The sequence below is a fragment of the Chaetomium fimeti genome, assembly GCF_033439085.1.
Source record: "Chaetomium fimeti strain CBS 168.71 chromosome Unknown B0H64scaffold_1, whole genome shotgun sequence".
NCBI lineage: Eukaryota > Fungi > Ascomycota > Sordariomycetes > Sordariales > Chaetomiaceae > Chaetomium > Chaetomium fimeti.
The window spans coordinates 5,022,109-5,047,056 of record NW_026944329.1 but is presented as its reverse complement, the minus strand read 5'-3'; the positions used below and the strand labels follow the sequence as shown (position 1 = coordinate 5,047,056).

At 57.4% G+C, this 24,948-nt stretch overlaps 11 protein-coding genes across 11 annotated transcripts; 6 read left to right on the top strand and 5 right to left on the bottom strand.

Annotated features, from left to right (window-relative positions):
• The first annotated feature begins 11 nt into the window (after positions 1-11).
• Positions 12-1,180, top strand: B0H64DRAFT_383499 (AhpD-like protein). Its single transcript, XM_062802957.1, has 2 exons — positions 12-1,101; positions 1,164-1,180. Exon 1 carries the CDS (start codon positions 486-488, stop codon positions 987-989), a length of 504 nt encoding a protein of 167 aa, XP_062664943.1. The 5' UTR covers positions 12-485; the 3' UTR covers positions 990-1,101; positions 1,164-1,180.
• A 541-nt stretch (positions 1,181-1,721) lies between these two features.
• On the bottom strand, positions 1,722-2,444 carry B0H64DRAFT_438498 (uncharacterized protein; the record flags this gene model as incomplete). Its single annotated transcript, XM_062806356.1, has 1 exon — positions 1,722-2,444. One exon carries the CDS (start codon positions 2,442-2,444, stop codon positions 1,722-1,724), a length of 723 nt encoding a protein of 240 aa, XP_062664942.1.
• A 782-nt stretch (positions 2,445-3,226) lies between these two features.
• On the top strand, positions 3,227-4,283 carry B0H64DRAFT_37801 (Serine/threonine-protein kinase BUD32). Its single transcript, XM_062802559.1, has one exon. The coding sequence runs from the start codon at positions 3,372-3,374 to the stop codon at positions 4,173-4,175; it is 804 nt and encodes a 267-aa protein (XP_062664941.1). The 5' UTR covers positions 3,227-3,371; the 3' UTR covers positions 4,176-4,283.
• On the bottom strand, positions 4,217-5,732 carry B0H64DRAFT_383492 (uncharacterized protein). The gene is made up of 2 exons (XM_062802956.1): positions 5,407-5,732; positions 4,217-5,337 (listed from the first exon to the last, which is right to left on the bottom strand). The coding sequence occupies exons 1-2, from the start codon at positions 5,430-5,432 to the stop codon at positions 4,392-4,394; spliced, it is 972 nt and encodes a 323-aa protein (XP_062664940.1). The 5' UTR covers positions 5,433-5,732; the 3' UTR covers positions 4,217-4,391.
• Positions 5,733-6,462: 730 nt separating this feature from the next.
• B0H64DRAFT_311725 (AP complex, mu/sigma subunit) lies at positions 6,463-7,000 on the top strand (the record flags this gene model as incomplete). The annotated part of the gene is made up of 3 exons (XM_062800154.1): positions 6,463-6,498; positions 6,554-6,671; positions 6,726-7,000. Coding segments are annotated over 3 exons (429 nt in total), but the record flags the coding sequence as incomplete, so codon positions are not given.
• Positions 7,001-8,307: 1,307 nt separating this feature from the next.
• On the top strand, positions 8,308-9,845 carry B0H64DRAFT_37933 (Maf1 regulator-domain-containing protein). Its single transcript, XM_062802649.1, has 2 exons — positions 8,308-8,534; positions 8,594-9,845. The coding sequence occupies exons 1-2, from the start codon at positions 8,529-8,531 to the stop codon at positions 9,674-9,676; spliced, it is 1,089 nt and encodes a 362-aa protein (XP_062664938.1). The 5' UTR covers positions 8,308-8,528; the 3' UTR covers positions 9,677-9,845.
• Positions 9,846-10,879: 1,034 nt separating this feature from the next.
• B0H64DRAFT_383482 (phosphatase 2C-domain-containing protein) lies at positions 10,880-13,357 on the bottom strand. Its single transcript, XM_062802955.1, has 7 exons — positions 13,251-13,357; positions 12,651-13,090; positions 12,431-12,504; positions 12,257-12,341; positions 11,977-12,183; positions 11,658-11,918; positions 10,880-11,457 (listed from the first exon to the last, which is right to left on the bottom strand). The coding sequence occupies exons 2-7, from the start codon at positions 12,910-12,912 to the stop codon at positions 11,105-11,107; spliced, it is 1,242 nt and encodes a 413-aa protein (XP_062664937.1). The 5' UTR covers positions 12,913-13,090; positions 13,251-13,357; the 3' UTR covers positions 10,880-11,104.
• A 676-nt stretch (positions 13,358-14,033) lies between these two features.
• B0H64DRAFT_37823 (uncharacterized protein) lies at positions 14,034-17,805 on the bottom strand. The gene is made up of 2 exons (XM_062802572.1): positions 17,590-17,805; positions 14,034-17,452 (listed from the first exon to the last, which is right to left on the bottom strand). The coding sequence occupies exon 2, from the start codon at positions 17,428-17,430 to the stop codon at positions 14,470-14,472; it is 2,961 nt and encodes a 986-aa protein (XP_062664936.1). The 5' UTR covers positions 17,431-17,452; positions 17,590-17,805; the 3' UTR covers positions 14,034-14,469.
• Positions 17,806-18,155: 350 nt separating this feature from the next.
• B0H64DRAFT_383474 (putative methyltransferase-domain-containing protein) lies at positions 18,156-19,313 on the top strand. The gene is made up of 3 exons (XM_062802954.1): positions 18,156-18,512; positions 18,633-18,803; positions 18,991-19,313. The coding sequence occupies exons 1-3, from the start codon at positions 18,181-18,183 to the stop codon at positions 19,277-19,279; spliced, it is 792 nt and encodes a 263-aa protein (XP_062664935.1). The 5' UTR covers positions 18,156-18,180; the 3' UTR covers positions 19,280-19,313.
• Positions 19,314-20,376: 1,063 nt separating this feature from the next.
• On the top strand, positions 20,377-21,879 carry B0H64DRAFT_429287 (RlpA-like double-psi beta-barrel-protein domain-containing protein-containing protein). Its single transcript, XM_062805893.1, has one exon. It carries the CDS (start codon positions 20,713-20,715, stop codon positions 21,508-21,510), a length of 798 nt encoding a protein of 265 aa, XP_062664934.1. The 5' UTR covers positions 20,377-20,712; the 3' UTR covers positions 21,511-21,879.
• On the bottom strand, positions 21,880-24,894 carry B0H64DRAFT_429286 (uncharacterized protein). The gene is made up of 3 exons (XM_062805892.1): positions 24,252-24,894; positions 23,139-24,192; positions 21,880-23,087 (listed from the first exon to the last, which is right to left on the bottom strand). The coding sequence occupies exons 1-3, from the start codon at positions 24,603-24,605 to the stop codon at positions 22,015-22,017; spliced, it is 2,481 nt and encodes an 826-aa protein (XP_062664933.1). The 5' UTR covers positions 24,606-24,894; the 3' UTR covers positions 21,880-22,014.
• Between the last annotated feature and the right edge of the window lie 54 nt (positions 24,895-24,948).

Below are 24,948 nucleotides of genomic sequence, written 5' to 3'. Positions count from 1 at the left end.
CATGTCTAAGGTCGCAACCTTGCGACATATTCTAACGAACTTAGCTTCTCCTTTTCCAGCCTCATTCCTCTTGTTACTTGAATTATTTCCAGAGGTATCCGGGATTATCAAGGCCCCGGCTCTAGTTTGGATCCCGAATCCACATCCCGAAGTCCCCGCACACCTCGTCCGGGCCGACGATCGGGGTAGGCCGAGAGGTGGGGAGAATGACATTGGTTAAGGTGCCACGGCTTCCCCAGTGTGTGTCATACCGAGACACTGGGGCAGCGATCAGTGAAGAAAAGCCACACGAAATCCAGTCACATCCGTCCATGTTTCTCACCCCCAGACTTCGTCCATCTACAACACTCCTTTCCCGAACCAAGAACATCCTCAGCAAGTCGCCCCAGCCCTGACCCACACCCATCTAACCCACATACCACTCACCCAAACACTAACCAACCCCCCCCTCCCCCCTCTCAGAACCACAACCCCAAACCCGCAAGATGCGCATCCCCTACGTCGCCAACCCACCCAACCCGGCCTCGGCCGAAGAAGCCGCCATCGTGGAGCGGATCCAAGCCCGGAGGGCACCGCGCCCGCTGCAAGCCCTAGACCTCGCCCTGCTGCACGCGCCGGCGGTGGCGGACGGGTGGAACTCGTTCCTGGGCGCGGTGCGGACGCGGACGGGCCTGGCGGCCGACCTGCGGGAGATCGCCATCTCGCGCGTCGCCGTGGTCAACCGGGCGTGGTACGAGTGGGCGCACCACGCGCCGCTGGCCGAGGAAGGCGGGGTCAGCAAGGAGGGCATGCAGGTGGTGCGGCGCGAGGGCGAGCTGCGGCTGGCGGACCCCGTGCCGGACGGCCTGACGGCCGAGCAGTGGGCGGTGGTGTGCTACGCGGACGAGATGACGCGGAATGTGCAGGTGCGGGACGAGACGTTTGCGAAGCTGAGGGAGATGTTTGGGGAGACGGGGATTGTGGAGATCACGGCGACGGTGTGTTTCTAATTCCTATACTCTACCCGTTGGTTTCTTAACGGCTAGTGGTCATGTGCTGACGATGGTGGTGGCTAGGTCGCTTGTTACAACTGTGTGAGCCGCTTCTTGGTGGCTTTGGATGGTGAGTTTTGTCGTTCAAGTCTGGTTGACTCCTGATGGCACCGTGGACTAACATGGGAGCAGTTGGCGAGAAGAATGGACTGGGACCGGATACGGCGCATGCGGAGCATTAGGTAAAGGCTATCTAGCTATCAATGACCCATCACCAAATTCAGCATTAGAATATCAGTAGACCTCGTGGCCAGTTCGACCCCGGAGAGTCCCGCCACGAACGCCACTGCATAGTGATGATACCCACGGTGACCTGTATGGAGATGAAAGAAAAACAAAGCAAGTATGCATTCGGGTGTAGGTAAAGAAGGTAGGTGGAGGAGGAGCAGGTAGGTATGTAGAGTATTAAAATACATAGTTATTGTGAAGGGAATAGGGGTATCTCTGGTGAAGTGACAAAACTCGATACAGAACTCGTGGCCGCCGGAAAAACAATCGCACAACTCATCCTCCTTTTGCAATCCAAGAAAGCTCTCGTCACGCAAGCGTAATGCACTTGGGTCATAAACACGTAGCGTCATGGTGTCGTCGTCTCGTCAACAGTCGTGCCTCCTCAGGAGGGTAGATCGTCAGGAGGTCGGATCTTCGGCCGTCCAGCGCACCGAGTGAAGGCAAGTATATCGGCCGTTCTTATGGTGACCGTGCCATGGCCAGTTCGATGCTCGCATGCCTTTCCCGGAGAAGAGGGCTTTTTTGCAGTTCCATCACCACTCCGGCCCAGCCCTTGCGATGGCTCCCTTCACTATTCTCCTGCTGTCCGATCGGCTGAACGGTCAATTTCCGCAACGGGGGCTTCGACTTGATACCGTCCGCTAGACCTTTAGGCAGGCCGCCCGGCCGTGGTGTAAGTGGAACGGCCGTGGACTTTTCCGGGTCTCGTAGCCCAAAGTCCTTCTTTGCCGCCGTCTCAGTCGCCGCGCCGGCGATAATGCCCATATGGACAACGAGAAAGCGCATCCTGAGCAAATCGAGCCGCCGCACTTTTTCCTCCAGCCTCAGCCGATGACTCGCCCACCACACGCGAGCACCAATATTCAGACGGGGGTCGCCCTCTCCAACCACCAAAGCGTTCAATTCCTCTCGCAGGCCATCTCCCCCTCTCTGAATATCCCGCAGCAGCCGTCCGAGCCGGAGCTTGTCCTCCAGCCGCTGGAGCTTTGTAATATCGCGATCGTAAGACTCGTTCTCGGCGATTGAACTGTCCACGACATCGAGGAAGGTGGAAACTTCGCTCGGCGCGTCCCTGTAAGCCTTTGCGAAACGATTGGCGACCTGGACGAGGACGACGAGGGAGAGCAGAAGAGCGGTGAGGGAGAGGACAAGGATCCACTGCCAGGAAGACGAGTCGGTCATGGTAGAGAGCCTGCGAGGTTCGTTCAGGCATACCAGCCTAGGGAGCGACACTGCTGCTGCTGAATAAGAATTGATCGCATGTCTGGTGGTTTTGTGTGTCCAGGAACGACTTCACCCCTGCTTTAGGATGCAGGGCAAGAAGCACCTAATGACGGGACCAGCCCCCCGGAAGGGACGGTTTGCGCCCACCCCCCACCGAGCGAGCCGCTGTGACTTGCGACGTCCTTGGTACCTTAGGTGATCCCCCGCAGCATCCGCCGGACAGGGGTCTCGGTGACGGTGGCATCGCAAGCGGGCGGCCACCATTTCTTCTCCTGTTGCATCAGCATCTGGTAGCCTACCTAGTAATATGTGTTACGAATGAAAGGGGCGGGGAGGTGTAAACGGCACTTGTCTGTACTTCGCCGCGCCGACTGCTTGACTTGAGAACAGCCTTTCTACGGAGTATTCGGACTCGAATTAACCCCGCCATTCTCATTTTCCCAACAGTAGGCTGGGTGTAGCGGGGTATTCAGACATCCTCACTCCTGCGGGGTACGAACACCGGATCGGTTGAGTTGTTGGGAATATTCCGCGAGGATGATGGACTTGAGACAGGTTGTGAAAAGTAGCTGGGAAAGAAAGAAGGTTGGTTTCGGATGGCAACGCCTTTTATCGAGGCGTTCATTTTGCAGGATCCGCATTATGCGCAGCGATTCGGAGAATTGCAGCATTGCCGTGGTTGCCGCCGCCCAGCGCAATGAGCGCATCTCACAGTGGAGGGGCATCCCACTTCTGCGGGGCTCTCTCGAGAAGATATGAGCCCGACCATTTGGCACCAATCAGCTCCATATCACTTGTAGAAATATCAAACCCGACGAGGCCATCCAATAACTCGATTACGTCCAGCCCCATTCCTCCATCTTTCTGAGACCTCCCACCTTGACCATGGCCGCCGCCGACGACGCGCAATTCCCCCCACCAAAAGTCCTGACCTACCCCGCGTCAACCCCGCCAACCCTGATCACACAGGGCGCCGAAGGCCGCCTCTACAAGACAACACACCTCACCCGCGACCGGCCATGCGCGCTCAAGTACCGCCCGCCGAAGCCATACCGGCACCCAATCCTCGACGCGCGGCTGACAAAAGCGCGCCTCTCCTCGGAAGCCAAGGTTCTTGAGAGATGTTGGCGCGAGGGCGTGCCCGTGCCGGCGGTCTACGCTATGGACCCCGCGGCGGGGTGGATGATGATGGAGTGGATCGAGGGTATTCCCGTGCGGGTGGGAATCAACCAGTGGCTTGGTGAGAGGCCTGAGGAAGGGGCGGAAATACCCGAGGGGGCGGACGAGACGCCGCTTGTCGACTTGATGAAGAGGATCGGAGCTGCCATTGGAGCTCTGCACAAGACTGGGGTGGTGCACGGAGACTTGACGACGAGCAACATGATGCTGAGGCCGGTGCAGGGGGGTCAGGCTAATGGGGGCGCTGGGAATGAGGGCAAGACAAGAGCGGTGGAAGGAGATGTAGTCCTCATTGACTTTGGGCTGGCGACGCAGAGCATGTCTGACGAGGACAGGGCCGTCGATCTCTACGTACTCGAGAGAGCGTTCGCCAGCACACATCCAAGGGCCGAGAGGCTGTTTGCCACGTTACTCGAGTCTTACAAGTCCACGTTCAAAAAGGCATCCTCGGTCTTGATAAAGCTGGAGGATGTTAGGATGCGTGGACGCAAGAGGAGCATGCTAGGGTAGTGGAAGAAGCGAAAAGATACCCAATACTCAAGGTCCCAACACGGCAGAAATATCTCGCTCGATTCATGAGTATGCATGCTGTCCGTAAAATCCAAATGCAACGCTTGCGCGTTCGATACCATGCCCAAAATCGATCCCAAAAGCTAATATATTGAAAGCCCGCCTTTATCCCAAACTCCTGGACTGTGTACCTCCCAACAGGGCAACCTCTGCAACTTATTCGTCTACCAGCTGGGCACCTGCGAAGTAGCCCTTGTTCTCGATCACCCCACGGTCCCGGACGACAGCCGTGTACTTCATCACCCACTGCGGGGTGAGATCCCCCTGCAGCCCACCGGCGCCCGTCTCCGGATCGGCGAGCAGCCCGGCCCCGCCTAGACCCTGTCCAAGAAGCTCCCTCAACGTCCCCTTGGGGAGGATATCGGTGCAGTCGCTGTGTACCAGCAGCTCGATGCTCTCTTCCTTCGCCAGCTTAGCCAGCGGCGGCGGGACATTGCAACAGTTCTTGATGTTGATCTGATTGACGGCGGGCCGAACTTGGACCTCCTGCAGGAAGTGGGAAAGCTTATCGCTGCCGAATTCGGCCAGACCAAGTCGCTTTGCAAGCCCAGCGCGGTGCAGCTCTTCAACGGCCGGCCAGGTTGCGACCTCATCCATGTCGTTTCCTTGTTTTGCGTTTTGCCTGTCCGCTTCCCACTCGCAGTCGCCCTCGAACGACATGCCTGGGAAAGAGACGATGAGCAGGTCAACGGCCGGGGCCCGCAATTCCCTCAATACGTGCTCCAACGCCTCCTTTGCATCTTGCGACCGCTGTGACACGGGCGCGCCGGGGAGAAAAAAGAGCTTGGCTGTAATGTCGTATTGCGCAGGTTCCTCCTGGAGACCGTGGTCTCCCTGGTCGATTGCAGGCACGTACAGGGTTCCATCTTTCTGGGCTGTCCAGAGCGACGCCGGCGGGCGCCTGCCGGTCTCGAGATGTAGGTCTACACCATTGGCGATGCCATTACCGTTACCGTTCGCAACGCCGTTACTGTGAACTAGTTCGGCTGCATGGTCTTCTTGCGCAGCAAGGAAGTTGCTCCGCAGAGAATTTGTGAGTTCGAGATTGGATCGGAATGCGCCCGGCTTGCGAATGATGGAGGGGCCACCTGAGACGATGTTCCTGCAATGCCAATCAACCAGTCAGCATGAGACGCAGCAGAGCAGGTCGCGGGGGTCAGGTGTGAGTTACCCAGTAGAGAGGATTAACTTCGTCATGGTTGGTATACCCACGGCTAGGAAGTATACTGACGGCCAATTGCTCTATATGAATTATTCCTCGGCGATGCGCAAAGGAAGGAAATTTCGAGTGGTAAGCGCCCTTCCTTGGTGGGGTTGGAAGTTCAGAGCGTTGCCAGCAATTAATAATGATTCATGAAAGCCCCGCCTCCCGTACACAGACAGGTCAGGTCAGCTTGCCGCCGCGCGATAGCGAGGACGGGACAAGGGGTCGCAGAACGTGTATCGCGGGCGTTCCAGACTGCTTTAAAGTACTACGAGGCTGGAGCAAGCAGGTTGACTGAGGCACAAGTAGAAATACGCAGTAGGGTCCTCCCACTTGGGGGTCGCTCTCACTCTATGATACTTTAAATGCGAGCCGCGGGATGACCAACCGAGATGATTTGATATCAACCAGCGCCTAATCGGATGTTTACTGAGCGTGGGGAAGCCGAAGCGGGCACTTCTCGGGCACTCCGTGGCCGTCTTCGCGGCTCAACCAACACCCGATGGAGACTTTGAGTTTGAGCCCGGACCCTAGCTATCGACAGGAGTCGGTAACATTGCGAGGTGCCGTCGTTGGGAACGGTCGGGCATGGCTTTTCAGGACGTTACCAAAGCGGGTACCATTCCATTTCTCAGTGTGGTAGAGAGATCTGAAGTTTGCCGTTTTCTTTGCGCCTTCATTCAACTTTGAAGAAACGGAAGGGTTGGTGGTGAAAGAGTTGGGTTGTGTCGCGAAATTCCTATGATTCTAGCTTGCTCCCACCCCGGCTTTGTCCCCCAGACCCCGCCAACAAGGGGCCCGTGCGCTAGAATTCGTTCCTCAGGCCTCAAGAGGAAATGTCGTGGCCAACCCTGGAAAGGGTGAGCAGCAACCTGACCCGACGGCCCTGGTCATTGAGCTCACTCCCCATTTCCACCGCCCGACGTCCAACTGTCAGAGAAGGACGGCTTGCTTCAACATGGCCATCAAGTAGGCTCGCAGTCCTGCATCTGCCTCCTTGCTCGAGCTAATTGAGATGGTAACAGCTACCTGATCCTTCTCTCTCGGCAAGGCAAAGTGGTTCGTTCATCTACCTGTTCTTCGGTCAAGTGCGACGAAGCTCACTCAACTCCAGCGCTTGGCCAAATGGTTTACCACGTTGTCCCCCAAGGACAAAGCCAAAATTGTCAAGGATGTCTCACAGCTCGTTCTGGCGAGGCGGACGCGGATGTGCAACTTCCTCGAGTATAAAGGTCGGTGCTTGGTCGGATGTCGCATCGTTGCCCGCTGGCTAACTCAGTCGCTAGACACCAAGATTGTATACCGCCGATATGCATCGCTATTCTTTATCGCCGGGTGCTCCTCCGAGGACAACGAACTGATCACGCTCGAAATCATCCACCGATACGTTGAACAGATGGACAAGTACTACGGCAACGTCTGCGAGCTCGACATCATCTTCTCTTTCACCAAAGCCTATTATATCCTGGACGAGCTCCTGCTAGCTGGCGAGCTGCAGGAGAGCAGCAAGAAGAACGTTTTGCGGTGCATATCCCAACAGGATGCGTTGGAGGACATGGAGGTTGGTGCTCCTTTTCCCCGCCGCTCACTTTTTCTCCTTGCAGAGACGATTCTTCTCCGTCGTTTAGTGGTCGTGGCGCTGACGTGCCCTCTTTCCCACTCAGGTCGAGGACGAAGTGACAAAGATCATGTAGCGGAACAGCGACGCTGGACCCTTATCGATCTCTTTACTCTCCTCGACGATGGCTACTTGAACGCTGCAGTAGAAGAGGACGTTAGCTGGCGCAATAACTAATTCCCATTGGCACTCACGACACAGGCAGATGAGCAGATCGAGAGCATACTGAAGGAGGGGGGGTTCCTGTGAGCTTGCGGCAGTTGCATGATACCCTTCTCGCGAACAAGCCGACCGACCGAGCGCGACAGCATACGGTTACGGGATTACACGGCGTTGCGGACATTACAGGCGTTATGGAGTTAAGGGGACCTGCAACGTCTTCGGGGACACCGTTTTCAACGGCAGACGGTGCAGTATACTGGACTACATTTACCCATCGGGAGGGAGCAAACTCCTTTCGCAGCATTCGCAGAATCTAGATATGGGAACTGTAGATAGAAACCACCAGTGCTCGGCCTGGCAAGGTCGAATGCGCATTGTATCACCGTCACAAACACCGCATACAGGTCGCCGGGAAGAGCAGCGATCGGAACTCGAACGTGTGTATTTCGACCCCCCTCCCCACATCCAGGGCGCCACATAGTCCTACCAGTCCACGGGCGTGCTGGTTACACAATCACCACCATGTGGGTGATTGGGATGATTCCAGGCCATGGCTTGGACTCTGCAGATGCTCGTGCTGGCGTTGGGAGATGCCTCGTGGGGTTTCCCGACTATCTCATTCGCTTACCATAGCAGCATCAGCCGGGAACGGTGCGGCGGAGTTCTCGGGAGAAGGGGGTTGCGGCGGAAGACGAGTGCCGATCGTTTCACCCCGTGTTCCTCCCGAAACCGGGATTGCGCTACCAGCTGGGTCCGGCCAAGGCCCTCAGTGGGCAGAGACGGACGATGATGCAACGCGAGACAACATCAGAAATGGAAGCCATTGCCGACTCTCTCCCGCCAACTGTCGCAACTTATTCGACTAATTCGATTCGTCGCTGTCTACTGTCAATTCAGCTGTCACCCCTTTTTCCAAGACATCGATAGGCTACGAGCCGTCCACGAGCCGGTTGCATCTCGGCACTCACCCCACGTCCTAGGCTTTGTTCACCTCCATTTGGCTCGACCTGTATTACAGCCAAGCTTGCGTATCCCCCGCTGTTCCCGGTTTCCCACCAAACATCACTCTAGACCACGACCACTTCCTCAACACCAACACTCTGTAAGCCCACGACGTCGCAAGTATCGCGTTGAGATACCCAGTTGGTTTGGCGCATCGACACTCGGTAACTATCGGATACTTGGCGTTTACTCCGCTGTACTCCATCCCACCAGTTGCGACGCCGCAACCGACGTCACCGCCCCAACTTTAGATGCCAACCGTCACCCCACGACGAGTTGATTGATTGCGCTTGACCTTAACGGCAAGATGAAGGTATCAACTACACCCCCGGCCCGCGCGCATGGCCCATCATGCTTATGAGACGGCAATAGTACCTATCACTCCCGTCCTTTGACGAGGTGACGAGCGCGCTCAATTTCGACACGCCAGATTGCCATGTCACAGGCAGCTGCGACCTTTACACGACCAAGGCTGCCGGATCCGACAAGAAGCTGTACAAGAACATCCAGCAATCGCTCGAATCGCAACATGCGGCCCTGCTCAAGTTCGGGGCATCCCTGTCGCCGCCCCAGCGCGATTCCATGGCCGCAAGCCTCAACCTGAGCCGCTCATCGCCATTCGGATCGTTGGAGGAGATGTCAAACCGGCGCACCTTTGCTTACCTGATCGCTACCCTAAACGCCTCCCACCCAGACTACGACTTCTCGCACGTCCTGCGACCGGCCGACTTCAAGCGCGAGCGCGTATTACGCCGCGTCATGGGGCAGATCGACAGCACCCTCAGCAGTGTGCGCCCCAACTCGACCCTGCTCGACGTCGCGGTGCCGCGCAGCTCCCCCGCGAAGCCGACCGACTTCAACACGGGCATCTCGACGGCGCCGGCGTGGGGCCCGCAGATGTGGGCCATGGTCGACAAGGAGATGATGCTCAAGGACTGCACCGTCTTCTCGTACCAGCCCGCCGACGACCCCTTCGACGAGGAGGAGGGCGCCATCTGGGCGCTGCACTACTTCTTCTTCAACAAGGCCCTCAAGAGGGTGTGCTACCTCTACGTGCGGGGCGTACCCGTCATGAGCCACAGCCCGCGCGTGACGGCGCATTCGGCCCTGTCGCGCAGGGCCACCGGTGGCCTCTCGGCCTTTGCCGACGACGGCATGAGCGACGACGTCGGCGCGAACAAGCGCGCGCGCTACTGGCTGGGCGACAAGTTCGCCGAGCGCATCACGGCGAGCGACGACGAGATGGACGACGGGTTGGTATGGAATCGCGATGCGGACGGCGACGTCAATAACCAATACGACGAGGACGATGACGACGATGACGACAATTTCCCTGGAGACGAAGACATGGATGCTAACGAGGGACAAGACGGCTACAGGGATTGGAGGAGAAGCAAGAGCCCCGTCATGGGAGTCAGTGAGGATATCGCTTCGAGGATGGAGCTCGACGTTTGAGCTACCCTCAGCCTTGGAATCTCTGGTTTGCAAAAGCTTTGACCGGCTTGCTTTCCTAGAGAGCCCACTGCCATCCGAAGTCACCCCTCGTTTCGACCATTACTGCTCGGGCACAAAAGAAAACCCGTGGTTTCCTCACCACACGGTTATTATTTCTTTCCCCTCCTCTCAGTTCGTCTTTTGTTTTGGCTTTCCGTTACTCGGCCCGCTTATAAAGGGAGGGCCTCTTGATTTCACGACTTTCTTTTCCTATGGTTTGTTTTATTCGTTGATGCTTTTGTGGGATTTCCATCGGCCGGCTTCCGGGTGTGTATTGAGTATGTACGGGATCGCACTGGATGTACGGGACGGCTTTTTCGAAGGCAAGGGGCACGGAGCATTGGGTGGGAAACCTGGCTAGGTTCATCACCGGTCAGGCAGGGCGGGAGGCGGCTGGGATATGTTTTGGGCGCGGACTGGGCGGCACTGCGGTTTTATTTTGGTGGCTCCCACAGGCTTTGGTTCCAGGTCGGCGAGAGGGACGCTGCGAATCGGAGTTCTTGGAGCGCAGGTTGTACGGTTGTCTTTGTCCTGCATCATATGAAATGATTTATGCAGGAAGATGGTGTGGATTTCACTTGGCAATAGCCTCGTTTTCAGCTACTCAGTTAGCGCTTGCTAAATAATAATCCATCAAGTTAAACTCTCACAGAAACAACCTCGCTTATTGACCGTGATCTCGGCCCCACTCCCTTGCTGGCTCTAGAAAAAAAGAGCGTGCCGTTTGGGACTGTATGGTCGGTGGTGGCTTTGACGTGCGGGACTGTGACTTGACCATAACTATACTACATAGAGCATTCACCCTGACTAGTTAGCCGGGTGGCCTGCCTATCAGACAGGTATACAAACAGCGCGACGCTGGGACGCAACGGGCCGAATACCTCTGTCTCGGTTTGATCCGGGACAAACAACCTTTCTGATACGGTAGCGTCGGGAACGGGCCGGCACCACGCAGCGGGATATCACCACGGAGAAGTCGAGGAATCAGGTGATTGGAAGGAGACAACGGCAACACAAACAAAAAAGCCCGACCAACAAAAAGCGGGTTAAGGAAGGGGTAGGATCGCAAACAGCTATGGTCCATCATCACATCCCTTCCATCACCCTCGCAAACGCATCCCCAAACACCACCCCTTTCCCACCCCCTCCCCGCCCCGCCCATCCCTTTCCCTACGACCCACGGCCCAGCCTGACCTCCATTCAACCCATCCAACCCAATAAACCGTCATTTAACCATGGGACATAAGCCAGGCTGGTCCGGTGCGGTATGGGTATGGTATGGTATGGTATGACCATCATGCTTGTTCCACGAAGATTGGTATAAAAAAGAGGATCTCATGTCTCAGGGGTTGCGATTCATTCGCCTCAGCCCCAGCGTTCCGTCATTCATCATGCATCCCCGTTCTTCTCGCCCGCCTTGCTGTCCCCGGCCGGCTTCGTTTCCGACTGCTGTTGCGCCGGCGTCGACGAGTTAGCCTCCGCCCCGGCCGCCTTCTCCTCCGAGCCGCTCTCTTGCGAGGTTCCCTTGGAGACCTGGCTAACGAGGTCGTTATCCTCCTCCGAGTTGTCGAACATCTCGGCGTCGTCCGAGTCGGTCAGCACCTCGGTGCCGTCACCGAGGAAGATGACGCGCCCCTTGTAGCCGCCGATGCCAAAGCTCTTACCCTGCTTCTGATCCTCCACATCGTAGGCGCTGTCGCTCTCGTCGAAGTTGTGGTGTACACCCGGTCCCCGGAATTCGGCTAGAGAGAAGGAGAGGCGGACATTAGTGACCTGACTAACTCGCTAACCAAAAAGGGAGACCAGCAATTTCGAAGGACGGGTGGCGGTACAAATACACCAGGCAGAGCAAACGTCGGAGAGCGACAGGGAGGAAAGGCAGGTATTTAGGGCTGATAAAAAAGAATGACAGGCGCGCTTCAAGGGGATGGCGTATCCCTACCATATTCGGGAGGAGCACAAGGGCCATCTCCATTGGCAACCCGTTTGGCTATCTCCTCGTACCACTCCTCCTTGGTCCGGCCCCTGAGGAATCCAATGATGATCATGGTCATGTTATCACAACCCACGCCGCCTGTCTCTGAGTTGGATGCTAGACAGTTGTCCATCATGTTCTCGCAGATCTTGTCCAAGTCTTGCTTGGCGGCGACCCCACGCCTGACAAACTCGATCACGGCTTGAGAAGACTGGCAATCCCAGATACCTATGTAGCGAGATATGTTAGCGCCGCATGCTCCGATGCGGATCCCTGTTTGACTTACCATCGCAAGCAACGACGAGAAACTCGTCGTCGTCACCGATCTCGTGGACTACAACATCGGGATAGGCTGTGACAATCTGTTGCTCGGGTGCCAGCTCGGCACTCTTCTTGAACTCGAAATCTCCGATCGCTCTCGACAGGGCAAGGTTTCCGTTCACGCGGCCGAAGTCGACAAATCCGCCCGCAGCTGTGATCCGTGCCTTTTCGCCTACAGCCCCGCACCGCACCCGGTCAGCAACGAGGCGCTCAAATCTTAGGGACGAAGGGCGCAGTCGACGCACCTTCATTTTGCGGTTTATGGTCGAATGACAAGGGTTTCGCTCGGCCCTTGACGCCCAGCACGCTTCTGGAGTCGCCGGCATTTGCCTTTTGGAGTCGAGTTGTGGTTAGCAAAGTGGGGGTTGCGCGGGGGCATGCGGCAGGGGGCGTGGGGGAAATTGTGCGAGAAAACTAACAATGTAGATCTTGTCATCGGTGATCAATCCCACGCAAGCTGTACAGCCTGAAACCTCGTCTTCGTACTTGGGATCTGCTCGAAATATCAGATCAGCGGTCGGTGTCCAGCGGCCTCGCATATCCTGGTAGTGGTGGTGGTGGTGGTGAGGGACACGTCGTGGCGAGCCCTGGCGTTACCACCCCAGCTTCCTCTCCCGGGACGACCGGGCAGTATCATACCGTTTAGAATGGCTCTGTCTGTCGCCAAAAAACCGTCCTTGAGAGCCTGTTCGTAGTTGCCCGTCTTAAACGTGTCTTGCTTTGCAACGATGCGGTGGATGTTATCGCCGGCGAAGAGCGCAACGTTGCTGCCGCCATGGCCGTCGTAGACGCCGAAGAAGGAGAGTTGGGAGGCGTGCTCCTTAGCGGCCTTCGGGTTATCCTCGAGCAGGTCGAGTTCCGCCGTGTGCGCATCCTCCATACTTATGCGCCAGCCCTGCATGGCCGACAGGCCGTAGAAGAGCCGTTTGTCTCCGCCATTCGCCGATGTCTAGAAGGGTTGTGCCCGTTTCGTCAGCGACCATTTCGACCCAGGAATAATTCGAAAACCCCAAGGCAGCCCTTTGGAGAACGAGACGGTCGGCACTGCTCTAGAGGCAGCGGCGCAAATGCAAGACCGGCTGCGGAGCGAATCCGCCGAGCAGCGAGGCATGTGAGCAAGCAGCACGGGTCCCAAGGAGGGGCAGCCGAGCCACCACGGCGCGACCCGAGCAGAACACCGACCGACACGCCGGACACCGAGGCTCGCCCTCCCAAGCGTAGGAGACAATAAAAACATACCTTCTCGACAACAGGCTCAGAGAGTGTCTGGCCCATGGTGATGCGTGTGTCGAAATGCGATTCGGCAGCAGCGCGGCTACCAGTGGGGTGGAGGGGTGGTTTTGTCGTGGAAGTGGGCAGAGAAGGGGGGGGGCAGGCAGCGAAGGACCCAAGTTGAAATTTTCTCGGCGGCCGTGCTAATTTCTGATGACGTTGAATCAGATGCAATATCGGCCAGGCGAAGTAAATTCGATGTGTTGTGGTGCAACCCCGCCAAAGACTCTTCTCGCCCTTTTTGTGCCTTGGATTTCCCTTTCGCTGCCGGTGCCGGGTCGCTGGGCGGTTTGTGTTGCTCGTGCACGGAGCAAATTTGGGTGCCCGGGCGGTGGTGGAGCGGGGTTTGGGGGGAACAGGCGGGCGGTGCCTGCGAAGTGCTCGTTTTGGCGTGGCAACCTACCAAGGGGACTGTGTGCCTGTGCAGCTGACGGACAAGGCGGACTCAAAAGGAGTCGTCACCAAAGCTTTCTTCCACCCGCGTGCAGGAGCCAAATTCTGATTTGCGACTCCTAATGAGGATAAAGTAACTCAGAACAGTTGACAAGAGGCGGGAAACAGCACGAGGTTTGGTGGAGCCAATCAACAGTTGAAGCCATTCGGGCAAACTGGAAATTGATTGCATGCTTGTGAAGATGCGAGTTTGGAAGCAGGGCTGCGACAGCTGTTGTGTCGGGTACATTACACGTAACATGCATACATTCCCTTCTTTGCAGTTACTTTATTTGTATATAGGTACATAACGGTACTTCTATACCTTCAGGTGCACAGCAAGCAGCTTCTTTCATCCCGAATTTGATCTTGCTTTGCCGTCCGTACAGGAAGCCAAGACGGCGAGATCCCGTGTTCTCGCGTGATCGCTGTCAAGTGCCCGTCGGCCCCAGCTCCAGCCAACGGTCTGGCCTCTTCTCCCCTTGCTTGCCAGATCGGGCCACCACAGTGCGCCGAGAATGCAGGGGGCAGTGCTGAGACCTTTTGACGCAATACTAGAAAGCAGGCGATTGAGGTCGCTCCCACCGTGCCGATACAGACAACACCAAATTCAGGGTGATCTTTCGACCAATACAATAAACTACAATGACACACAGAAAGTAATACGATGACTCCTGCTCTGTTTTCCCCCATTATCCTTAAGGCGTCATTCCCAACCTGTCTACGTCTGTCGTCCACACCTCATATCCAAGACTCATATAAACACGGCATAATCCGACCTGCTCCCTCCTGACCGTAATGAAACCCCGTTAGACTGGCTCTTCCGTGTCAACCCCGACCTTTCTTGCCTCTCCTCTTCTTTTCCATTAACTGCCGGAGCAGCCTCCGGAGAAGAAGACCCAACCGCTGCCTCCGCTCCTCCTTGGTCATCCTCTTCCTTTCCTTCCACCCCCTGCCCTTCCCGCGCCCGCGGTAGACTTACTGGAACCGTGGTTTCCGGTAACTTCACCGGCGCGGTCGTATCGCGGCTTTTTATGACGGGCGGTTCCTGGAGTACTGTCCAGTTCTGCTGCGGTTGGGAAGTGGATCGGCTTATGGTCAGGCTCTCGACCGTCTCATCCGCCCACTCATCTGCCGTGGGAACTGTTGACCACGTCCTAGATGGGCGGAAAGGGTTATTCTCTATAACGCCGTCGTAGATATCTAGAGAATACGTAGGTGTTTCCCCGCGGATGGAGAAGCTAGACGTGGGTTCATCTTCCACGCCGAGAACGCTCGGGATAGGGGTGGGTAAGGTGGTTGCTGTATCACTTGCGTGGAGTGCTTCTGAGCTAAGGTGTCCGCGGTTCCCACCCCCGATCAACCCGTTCCTAGTCGGCGGCCGGCTGAGGGAGGCTCGGCGAGGAAACTGTGGGAGCGGGAGGGCCTCGGGCCCTAGAACCGCCACCCCATTTGGATCGTTCCTTTGCGTGGTCGGGATGGTTGGTGATGGCTGTCCGGGGACCTCAGAAGTAAATGTGTCCACCGTCAACAGGCTGGGTTGCTCACTCAACCTTTGCATTCCCGGAACAAGCTTCGTGCCATGTCGTTTCCCCTTGACTCCCTTCAGCCATGGCCAAGACAGCTTCCGGGTCGCCGGCGCAAGGGGGTAATACGAGGCCCTGAAACTTGGTCTCAGTGGTACGGCATCCATCTCCGGAGCTGTTCGGGAAGAACCTGGCCGGGGAGTTGAAGCGGCCTCTGTGGGCGACGGTGAACCGGCGTATGGCGAACCAGGGGTCTGCAGGAAGTTCGGCACGTTGACTTCGACCCTGTCCCTAAACGTCCGCCTACTATCACTTCCAACCGACTCGAGCCGGCGAGAATCAACTAGCTCGCCGATACTCGTCTCGGTAATGGAGCTTAGTGAGTTGTTGATTTTGCCCCGAGTGCCCGGACGCAACGTGCTTAGTGCTCCACTGACGATAGCTGTAAGTCTGACGCCTTCTTGTGAAGTACCGGGACCAGAGATAGGGCTTTTGCTGGGCGGAAGTGGCTTCGCCGTGCCTGTTGACTGGGAAAGCTCTGGTCTTGTTAAAAAGACTGTTCTTGAATTGAAATAGCCTTTCTTTTCGGAGCCAAAAACGTCATCCGCCGAAAAGCTCTTGCCGAAGCGGTTTGAGAGGTCTGGGAGGGAGTGAGAAGCATGCGAACCAGCGGAGTTCGTCACAAACGTCCCAGGGAGAGGGCCTGAGATGTCGCGGGTGCTGAGAGCAGGCTTCTGGGGATTCTTTCGTCGACGGAAATACCAAAAAAGTGCGCAGACTGCCAGGGCAAGGAGGAGCAGGAGCGGCAGAAGAACCGCCAACAGCACGGGGTTGAAGCGATCTTCTCCGAGAGTGTCGCCGGTTGACGTAGGATCGGTGGGTGTTGACCCTTTACCGCTCGACACCGCGCGGATAACAACCTTGAAAGATAGGGAAGCTGATTTCTTCGACTTCTTCGACCTGGCCATGATTTTGACGTCAACCGCAGAATCTCCCAGCTCCTCGGGAGCATCACCGAAGAGAATGATTGAACTGGGATCAAGCCGAACCCAGGGATAAGAAGATCCCGTGTCAAGTGAAACTTCTGTGTCCCGAGGGCTCAACAAGTATGGTTTAAGATCAAAGGAGAACGGTCCGCCGGGAGTGATGGTAAGTTTGGGTGACCGGGTGGTGAATAGCTCAAACTCATCACTCGCCACGTCGACCAGAACCGTCAAATTTAGGTTGTTAGAGTACATATCGCGGAGTGTAATGGTGAAGTTGGCGGACTCTGCCGCATCGGGCGGAACTCCAGTCAGGTGCCACGTGTGTTTGTTGACGGAAAGCCAGCCAGGGATACCGGGTGTGGCGGCGATCACAACGCTGCCAGGAACCGCAGGTTTGCCATCACCCGTGATAGTCTCTCTCAGCCCAGTGTATGACAATAAAGTTCCACGTGTGGCGTTCAAGGCAATGGTAGTTCGGTCGGCTGCGAGTTGGTGGCTTCCAACAACAATATCGAAACCCATAATTGCTCCCGCAAAGCCGACCACATCGGTTGCAATGACCCGGAAGGAAAAGTGTTGCGGAGGCTGTACAAGGGATTCTGCGGGCGGCGTTTGTCCAGTAAAGGAGAGACTGGACGAGTCGAAGGATACCCAAGCCGGGAGGGGTGTATTATCGGCCATGGTGGCATAGTAGCTGATGACGGCACCAGGGGGCTTAGCAAACGTATTCGGGTTGAGTTCGAACGAGAAGCTCTTTCCCGGTGTGGATAAAATGGCCGATGGGCTAGAAAACGTGCCAAAATCGGGGACTTGATTCTGAAGCGGGATCTCTACTCTGGGCCCAGGGCTCGCTGAGACCACGAGGGTCGCAGTGAGTGTTGTTGACCCAGAGTCATCTGTAGCCACTAGGTCCAGGGGCACGCCCGTCACATGGCCCGGCACAACATCATCCTGCCCTGGGGTCCCAAACAATCGCCGGGCGTCACTGTCGACGGAGAGCCACTTGGGGGGTTTGGAAAGGCTGTAAGCGATCGGAGAGCCGGATGAGAAGGTGGATGGCGAGAAAACGAAGGAGAAAGGCTCTCCCAGCCTGGCAACGGGTGGAACCTGGGAGTTTATTGGAAACGATATCACAGGACTCGAGATGGCGAGGCCCGGGAGAAGAAGCAAGGCTGATGCCCATGCCATGGCCGGTGAGACCATGATGGTGATCCAAGAGGCTTCACTGGTACCTCGAAGCAGATTCAGCTACTGTGTGTTGGATACAAATGAGGAGAGAATATGGGACGAGAGCGGGCAGGACGACAGGTTAGAATGAAAGGGGGGAGATTCAGAGAAGGAGTTCTTCAGTCAAGACCGAACCTTGAAAGGGTGGCTGGCCTTTGCGGTCAGCCATTCGGGTTGTCCCTTGGTTCTATTCATGATCATCGCATTGCGAAGTTGTCAAGGGAGGGGATCCCGCCATCAAACTGCTGCCCTTACGCTCCCTCCCTTCTCCGGAAAAGAGGACGAAGGGAAGGGTGGCAGCGGCATGGCCAATTATTCGAATATAACATTGTGAGGCGGGGTTGGCCCGAGGAAGAGCATTCCAGGAGGCAGGCGGGCAATGAAGATGGAGGGAGGCTGGGGGTGGCATGATGATGTTAGGTGCCAGGTGAGCGGTCGATGTCTCACCGGGGAGATTCCTTCGTGCCTGTTAACAAAGGTTAGTAGGTAGGTTATTACCGCCCGGTATCGCAATAAGCTTCCGAAAAAAGGAGAAAGACGGAAAGGAGCCGAAGGAGGCCAGTCTGCGCTATCCGCGCTGTTTGTTGGGCATGACACTACACTTCATGTCGTATTTTCGGCAAAGGAAGGTGCAGCCAGTCGGAGGCAGCGGCGAGGGTCGCGATAGCGAGGGTCGCGATAGTGAGTGGAGGTGGGAGTCACCGACTCGGTGGCGGCGGGTCAGATATGTTAGGTGCAGCCCAGCTTGCAATTTTAAAAAATTTCCCATCCTTTCGATTCTATTCCCAACAACTAGTTCAAGATCGCAGAATGTCCAACAAGGAGTTATCATCGTCACCCGAATTCTCACCACTTGCCTTCGGTGAAGACCTGGCACCGCTTCCGGAGTACAAGCAAGCGGGAACCACACAAGTGGATTTTTCAGGCCTCCTCGACGAACCCCTCAAGCTCCACGAAGACCTCAAGTCGGGATGCGGAGGCCAACTTTGGCCTGCCGGCATGGTGCTGGCAAAACACATGCTGCGTTACCAACGAGACAGGCTGCAACCTGCTAAGATGTAGGTCATAGTCCCGACTCCCCCGCGATTATCGTCTGTCTGTTGTGATTGAGGGTTTTTGGTGGTGCGGGGCAGCTTGCAGCCAGAGTGGTCTGCAGCGACTGATTTGATTCCTGGCAGGCTCGAGCTTGGCGCTGGTGGCGGGGTTGTCGGACTCACTATTGCAAAAGGCTGCGCCAACCTTGACCACCCGCTGTTCCTCACAGACATCCTTGAGATGGAGCCGCTGATGCAGCACAATATCTCATTGAACGGACTCGATGATCGGGTCAAATCCAGGGTGCTCAAATGGTGAGTGGTGTGCCCATCCACGTTGTGTTACCCCCCCTGGCATCCGGCCGAGCGCCGTCTGCCGCGGAGTTGCTGCTACCAGCGAATCGTTCGAGCCAAGGGAAGAACAAGTGAAGAGATGTTTGAAGCTTCCAATCGGGTGGTTGTTTCGGGGGTTGGTTGGTTCTGACAACGGGTGCCGATGCAGGGGCGAGCCGCTTTCACAGGAAGTCCTCCAGTTCAAGCCCGATATCATTCTCGCGGCCGATTGCGTCTACTTCGAACCGGCGTTTCCCCAGTTGATGCAGACTTTGCAAGACCTGCTGGCCCTGGTACCATCCGCCACTGTTTTCTTCTGCTTCAAGAAGAGGCGGCGGGCCGATATGCAGTTCATCAAGGCCGCGAAGAAGGCCTTCACCGTGACTGAGATCGAGGACGAGGATCGACCCGTCTTTAGCAGAAGCGGCCTGTTCCTCTATACCTTTACCCACAAATAGTGATATAAAAATTTATGGCAGTGATTTCCCAAGACTCGGACCGAATCCCTCGCGAGGTGGGAGGCAAATAAATATGTGTGTGTAGGAAAACTTAACGGTCCTCCCCAAGGCGAATGCGACTTTACGGAAGACCCGTCCAATAAACCAGCCAACGCAACGCGTGGACGGCCGAGGAATGCCGAAGAGCAGTTCTGGACCCCCCCAAAGCCACCGACAACCCCAAGGTTCCACCAACCGACCATCCCACCCACCATCGGAAGCCAGCCCTACGCAGGAGTGGGTTTTATTAATGACGAGTTGACCCCCCTTGGCGGCGTGTTGGTGAGACAGAGCCGGCGAAGTCCGGTTGCAAAACGACACCGACGCATCAGCCGAAATAAAAGAGGATAAAAACAGATTCATTCGAGACAAGAAGAGGGTCTTAAACTCTTAGTTAATGGGCTGTGTTTTTTACCCCTGGTGCCCCGAACCCTGAGCCGTGCCGTGCCGTGCCGGCAGTCTTCGGACGAACGCTTTGCTTCTTGCTTGCGAGCTTTTGCGCACGAGCGCACTTTCTGGGGACTGGGCAGGCTCTGGCCTCCGCAGAGGCCGCCACCCAGTCCCGTTTTCTGTCACCACCCGACATGCATCAAGAAAACCTTGGAAAGCATTTCGATGATGGACGTGGCCAGCGATTCTTGGGCGGAGTCTGGACTGCGGGTCAGATCGACGTGTCTCCCGACCCAGCACGCTCCCATTGGCTGGGCTGGTTTCCGCTTCCGTTGGCGGTTGGGTTCTGTTCCTGGAATGACAGGGAACCGAAAGATTCCCGGCCGTTCCTTGCAGCTGCAAGGAACGACTGACTGGCGCCATTTTTGAACAAAATTCGGATGCGACAGCGCCACTAACTAGGGTGACTAAAATGCGACGCCATGCCCCTGCCAAGCCTGTTTATTCAGTACCCCGGAAGAGCACACAGAAACTGCAGTTTTCGCCGTGGAAGGGCACATAACAGGGCCAAGTCGTTAACAGCGAACGGAGGTACCCATGTAGCATTACCGGAACTCGTGATAGTGAAATGATGAGACGCAAGCAGGGGGCCCACGACTTCCAGGCGGCCGCTCTGGCCCAAGTCCCGGGGCTTCGCCCAGTCCACTCTCGCTTGGCCAGCCAAAAGCTGGGGGGACCTTTAAGTTTGCCCTGCGCTCTTTTGGCTTCAGTTTGTTGTTTCCTCGTTTGCTTCAACCCATCGACCGACACATTCATTCCTTTCTTGACCTGGCTCAGTGAGCCCACCTTCATTTGACAACCTCATCATCGAAGAAGGATCAAGAGCAACTGGTCCTCGTTCTTTCCCTTGACCACGCTTTGCTTGACGTTCATTTGAGCTCAAAAAACCATCTGGTGATACACCACTCACTTGGTATCAACCACAGACAGCACGCTTGGCCACTATGAAGTCGACCGTGTTTATCGCCAGCTTGCTGGCCTCGCTTGCCGCCGCCCAGCCTCACGGCCATGGCCACGGCCACAAGCACCGCAGGAAGGAGCACCACCACGGTGAACGGGGGCTCGTCGTGAGCTGGGTGACCGAGACTGTCTACGAGACGGTCACCGCCGTCGTCGACGACAGCACCACTGAGCTGATCATGCCGAGCACCAAGCCGGCCACCACCACGTCCTCGATTTCCACTAGCACAACTCCCAGCCCCATTCCGGTCATCCCGGATCCCGAGCCGAGCTCCTCCTCGACATCAACCACGAAGGCTCCGGTGGTGCAGCTGCCTCCTCCTCCCCCACCCCCTCCCCCGGCGCCGACCACCACCAAGGCGGCGCCCCCTCCCCCCCCTCCCCCTCCTCCTCCGCCGCCGCCACCCGTCGAGACTCCCGATGAAGGCGAGGACGACGGCGGCGACAGCGGCGGCGGCGGTGGTGGCGCGACGTACAGCGGCGAGATCACGTACTTCGCGCTGGGCCTGGGCGCGTGCGGGTTCGACGACAGCAACAAGGACCACAGCGACAACATCGTGGCGGTGTCGTCGCAGCTGATGGGCGCGCTGTCCAACGGCAACCCGATGTGCGGCAAGACCATCACGATCCGCGCCAACGGCAAGACGGTCCAGGCCCGCGTCCACGACAAGTGCCCCAGCTGCGCGCCCGGCGACATCGACGGCTCCGAGAAGATCTTCCTGTCGCTGTTCGGCTCGCTGACGGCAGGTCGCATGAAGATTGAGTGGTGGTTTAACAACTAGACGCTTTTTTTTGTCTAGTTGTTGATTTGGGTTTGTTTTTGGCTTTTTGTGTGGATGGGCGGACCCGGCGGCGACCCGGTCGGTTGCTTGGATAAATGCATCCAATCCCCCCCCGGGCATTATGATGTGATGCCACTTTTCGCTTCTGCCTCTACTCGTCACCAGGCAATGGGACGAGATATAAAACTACATAACACACTGGCGTCTTGGGCCTGGTAGCACTCCAGGCTCGGAGAGAGGAAAAGGGGATAGGGCGCCATAGGTATACCCGGCCGATAGACTTCGTCTTCCTGTACATACTTAGGGGTAACCCGGTTTTGAATCGACTGGATAGTCTACTTGCGTTGTTGGCGTTCTCACACCTTGATGTGTTTCAGGGCCAGTTGTGTGCTTCGTCGAGGGTACTGTCCTATATACAATGGGTCCATGATGTGTGACGATCACCCGTTCGATGAGAGCCAGAGACAACTGACTCTACATCCACGGTGATGGTATCATCGCAGCTCACCGATTCAAACTCAACAACCCCTCAATATACCTCCTCGTATCAACACCAATCCCCTGCGCCAACCGACTCGCCCCATCCGTCCACCCGCCCGAAGCACCACCGCCCACATACGACGCGCTGACACCCCTAACCCCACCACCGCCATGGTCGCTCGCCCGACGGACGAGGAAGACCTCCTTCCCCACTGCTGCCGCCGCCAGCCCGCCAGCCCCATACTCGTCCCCAGGGACACCACCACCGAGCGCCGCGCCCCCTCCGTCGCTAGTGTCATCAGAAGACCCCTCTCCGTCCAGGGACAGGGACGACGATGCCTGAGCGTCCCTGGGAGGGCGCTGCTCGAGGATGCGGTGCCAGACGACCCACCAGCCGCGGCTGGTCTTGCACGTGCGCTCCAGCGCGGCCGCGTCCCCGCGGGAGCCGGCGAACATGCTGAGGATTTGGTTGTGTGTGTTGAGCGCCTCCACGCGGGTCCAGGCCGCCGGTGGCGGCGGCGGGGCGAGAATGCCGGAGGGGTCGGTGATGAGGACCGGGTCGGGGATGTTGGGGATGGTGGAGTGGATCGTGAGTGTCTGGGGGTCGAAGACTAGGTCGTAGATCTCGCTTTGGGATGTTGGGGGCCCGCCGAGGTCGGGTTTCTCGGGACGGTAGGCGGTGGAGGTCAGCAGCGGTTTGTGGAGGCGTGTGAGCTGCGTGTGGAGGGATTGGGAGAGCTCGTCCCATGCGGGAGTGGTCGTGTTGGGCTGGAAGAGGAGGACATAAATGAAGGGCCTATGGACGTAGATGACGGGCCGCAGTTGAGCTATGTTTGGCTTTTTAGGGCTCTGATTGTTGGGTTTGAAAGTTGGTGAGCCAACGACACCCGACTCCCCGCCCTGGTGACCTTCGGAGTCAAGCTCAACCGTGACTGTTGGCGGACTCGGACGGTCCGCTTGTACCGGTGAGTCCGGTTGCTCTGGTTCCGTGTTCTGCTCGCCGAGTCCAACCAGAAAGCAGCCGGCATCAGGGTCCTTCGCGGGCTTTTGTGTAGCAACGCTTTCAGCGTCGGCTGGGTTTGGTGTCGACTCGTCGTCTGCGTCCGAGTTTGTTGCAGGGCTAGCAGTACCCAGAGACCAATACGTACCGTAGCCTAGCTTGAGATAGGTGAACATCTTGTCCATGCCGCCGCTAGCCTCCCCGGCCTCTACTAGAGCGTCTCCAGTAGCAGGACCGGGTTGAGCATCCCCATCCTGGACCCCAGGAGCGCCGCCTGCTTCTGACGACGGGGTTTTGGGTTTCCCTTTTGCTTGAACCTTCTTCCCATCCCCCTTGGGAGCCACTTTGGCAATACCCGCCTTCCTACCGACTGCTCTCCGCCTCTTCGCCCGCACGGCACCCGCAGCCGCGCTGCTGTCAGCCACGCCATACGCACTCTCGCCCCACGTATAAACATCCTCCATCCAACCCGCCACCGCCCGAAGCGCCGGTCTCGAGAGCGCCCCGGCCCCCAGGAAAACAACCCCATCCTCCGCGCCGACCTCATTCCCCACCCCCAGCCAGCCCTCCTCACCCCCCAGCGCCCCCGTCGCAACCCTCTCATTCCCCTTCCCCTTCCCCGACGCCCCATCAACAACCGGCGGCGCCCTTTCCGCACCGAACCGGCCCACGACCAGATCCACCAAACCATCCCCCCTCCCCACCAACCCCTCCAGCACGTCGCGCTCGCCGCTCCCGCGGTCCTCCTCGCCGACACCGATGCCCAGCTCGCCGCACGCGGCGATCTTGATGCCGGCGAAGACGGCGCAGGCCGGGTTGCCGTGCAGCAGGACGTTCCAGGTGGAGAGGAACAGGTCCCAGTAGCGGGCGAGCAGGGCGGTGAACTGCGGGCGGGAGGTCGGGGCGGAGTCCGGGGTGGTGGCGGAGGTGGTGGAGTCGGAGGGGGTGGTGGTGGTGGTGGTGGTGGTGGTGGCGGGGGGGAGGAGGGAGGAGAGCGAGGGGCCGTGGTGCAGCAGGAAGAGCGCGTGCGCGCGGAGGAGGTCCTGCAGGAGGAGGGCTGGGGGTTTGACTTCGCGGGAGGAGTACTCGAATTTGGGGGGTGGGGGGCTGCTGGTGGTGGTTTTGGCTCCTGGGGGCGGTGGGGTGGAAGAGGCCGGGGCTGTCTTGGTTGCGGGTAGGGGGAGGCGGGTGAGGTCGATGGACTTAGCCGTTGGTTAGCATATTTGTTGTTCTGGGAGACGAGAAAAATAGACAAGCTCACAGCGAGAATCCACCAGCCTGGCTCCAGCTCATGTAGCACGACACGGGTGCGCTCCGTGTCGATAGAGTCGACGGCTTTGCCTCCGGAGAAGCTACGGCCGAACTCGACCATGCCCTGGGCGAGGCCTATCTGCCTGAGACGCTCGTTGCGCTCTTCATTGGAAAGGACATCGGTCGGACGGCCGTCCTTGGCTGTGCGATGGCGGCGTCGCTTCGCGTTCGACTGAGTGCTGGCCGAGGCATAGTACACGATCTGGTCCTCGACCGTTTCGTCGGTCGTACCGAGGCTGGGGTTGTAGATGGCCAGGAAGCCGAGCTGGGCGGGGACAATGCCAGCTGCTAGCGGGCTGGCCATCCTTGATATTGAAGGCGAGCAAGACGGATGCGACACGGGTAGTTTGGTGATCTCATGAGTTTTGCTTGTTCTTTAAACCTCGGAAATTGATGTGGCTTCCATCTATGCTTGTAGAACTGAATTCCCTGCTCGCCGTATTCCGTTTTCAGTTATGAGAATTGTTTAATTCTGATAAGTGAGCGAGTGAATGAGTGACGTTGGATTGCTTGGGTGGTCGGGAGCTGAGTTGTTCGAGTGAGAAGTCCCCCGCTTTAGGAAATTGTTAAGGATTATCAAATACCTAACTAACGGCCTTGAAGGTTTGAAGGGACCTGATCATCCACACCACACCCCGAAATAGTGC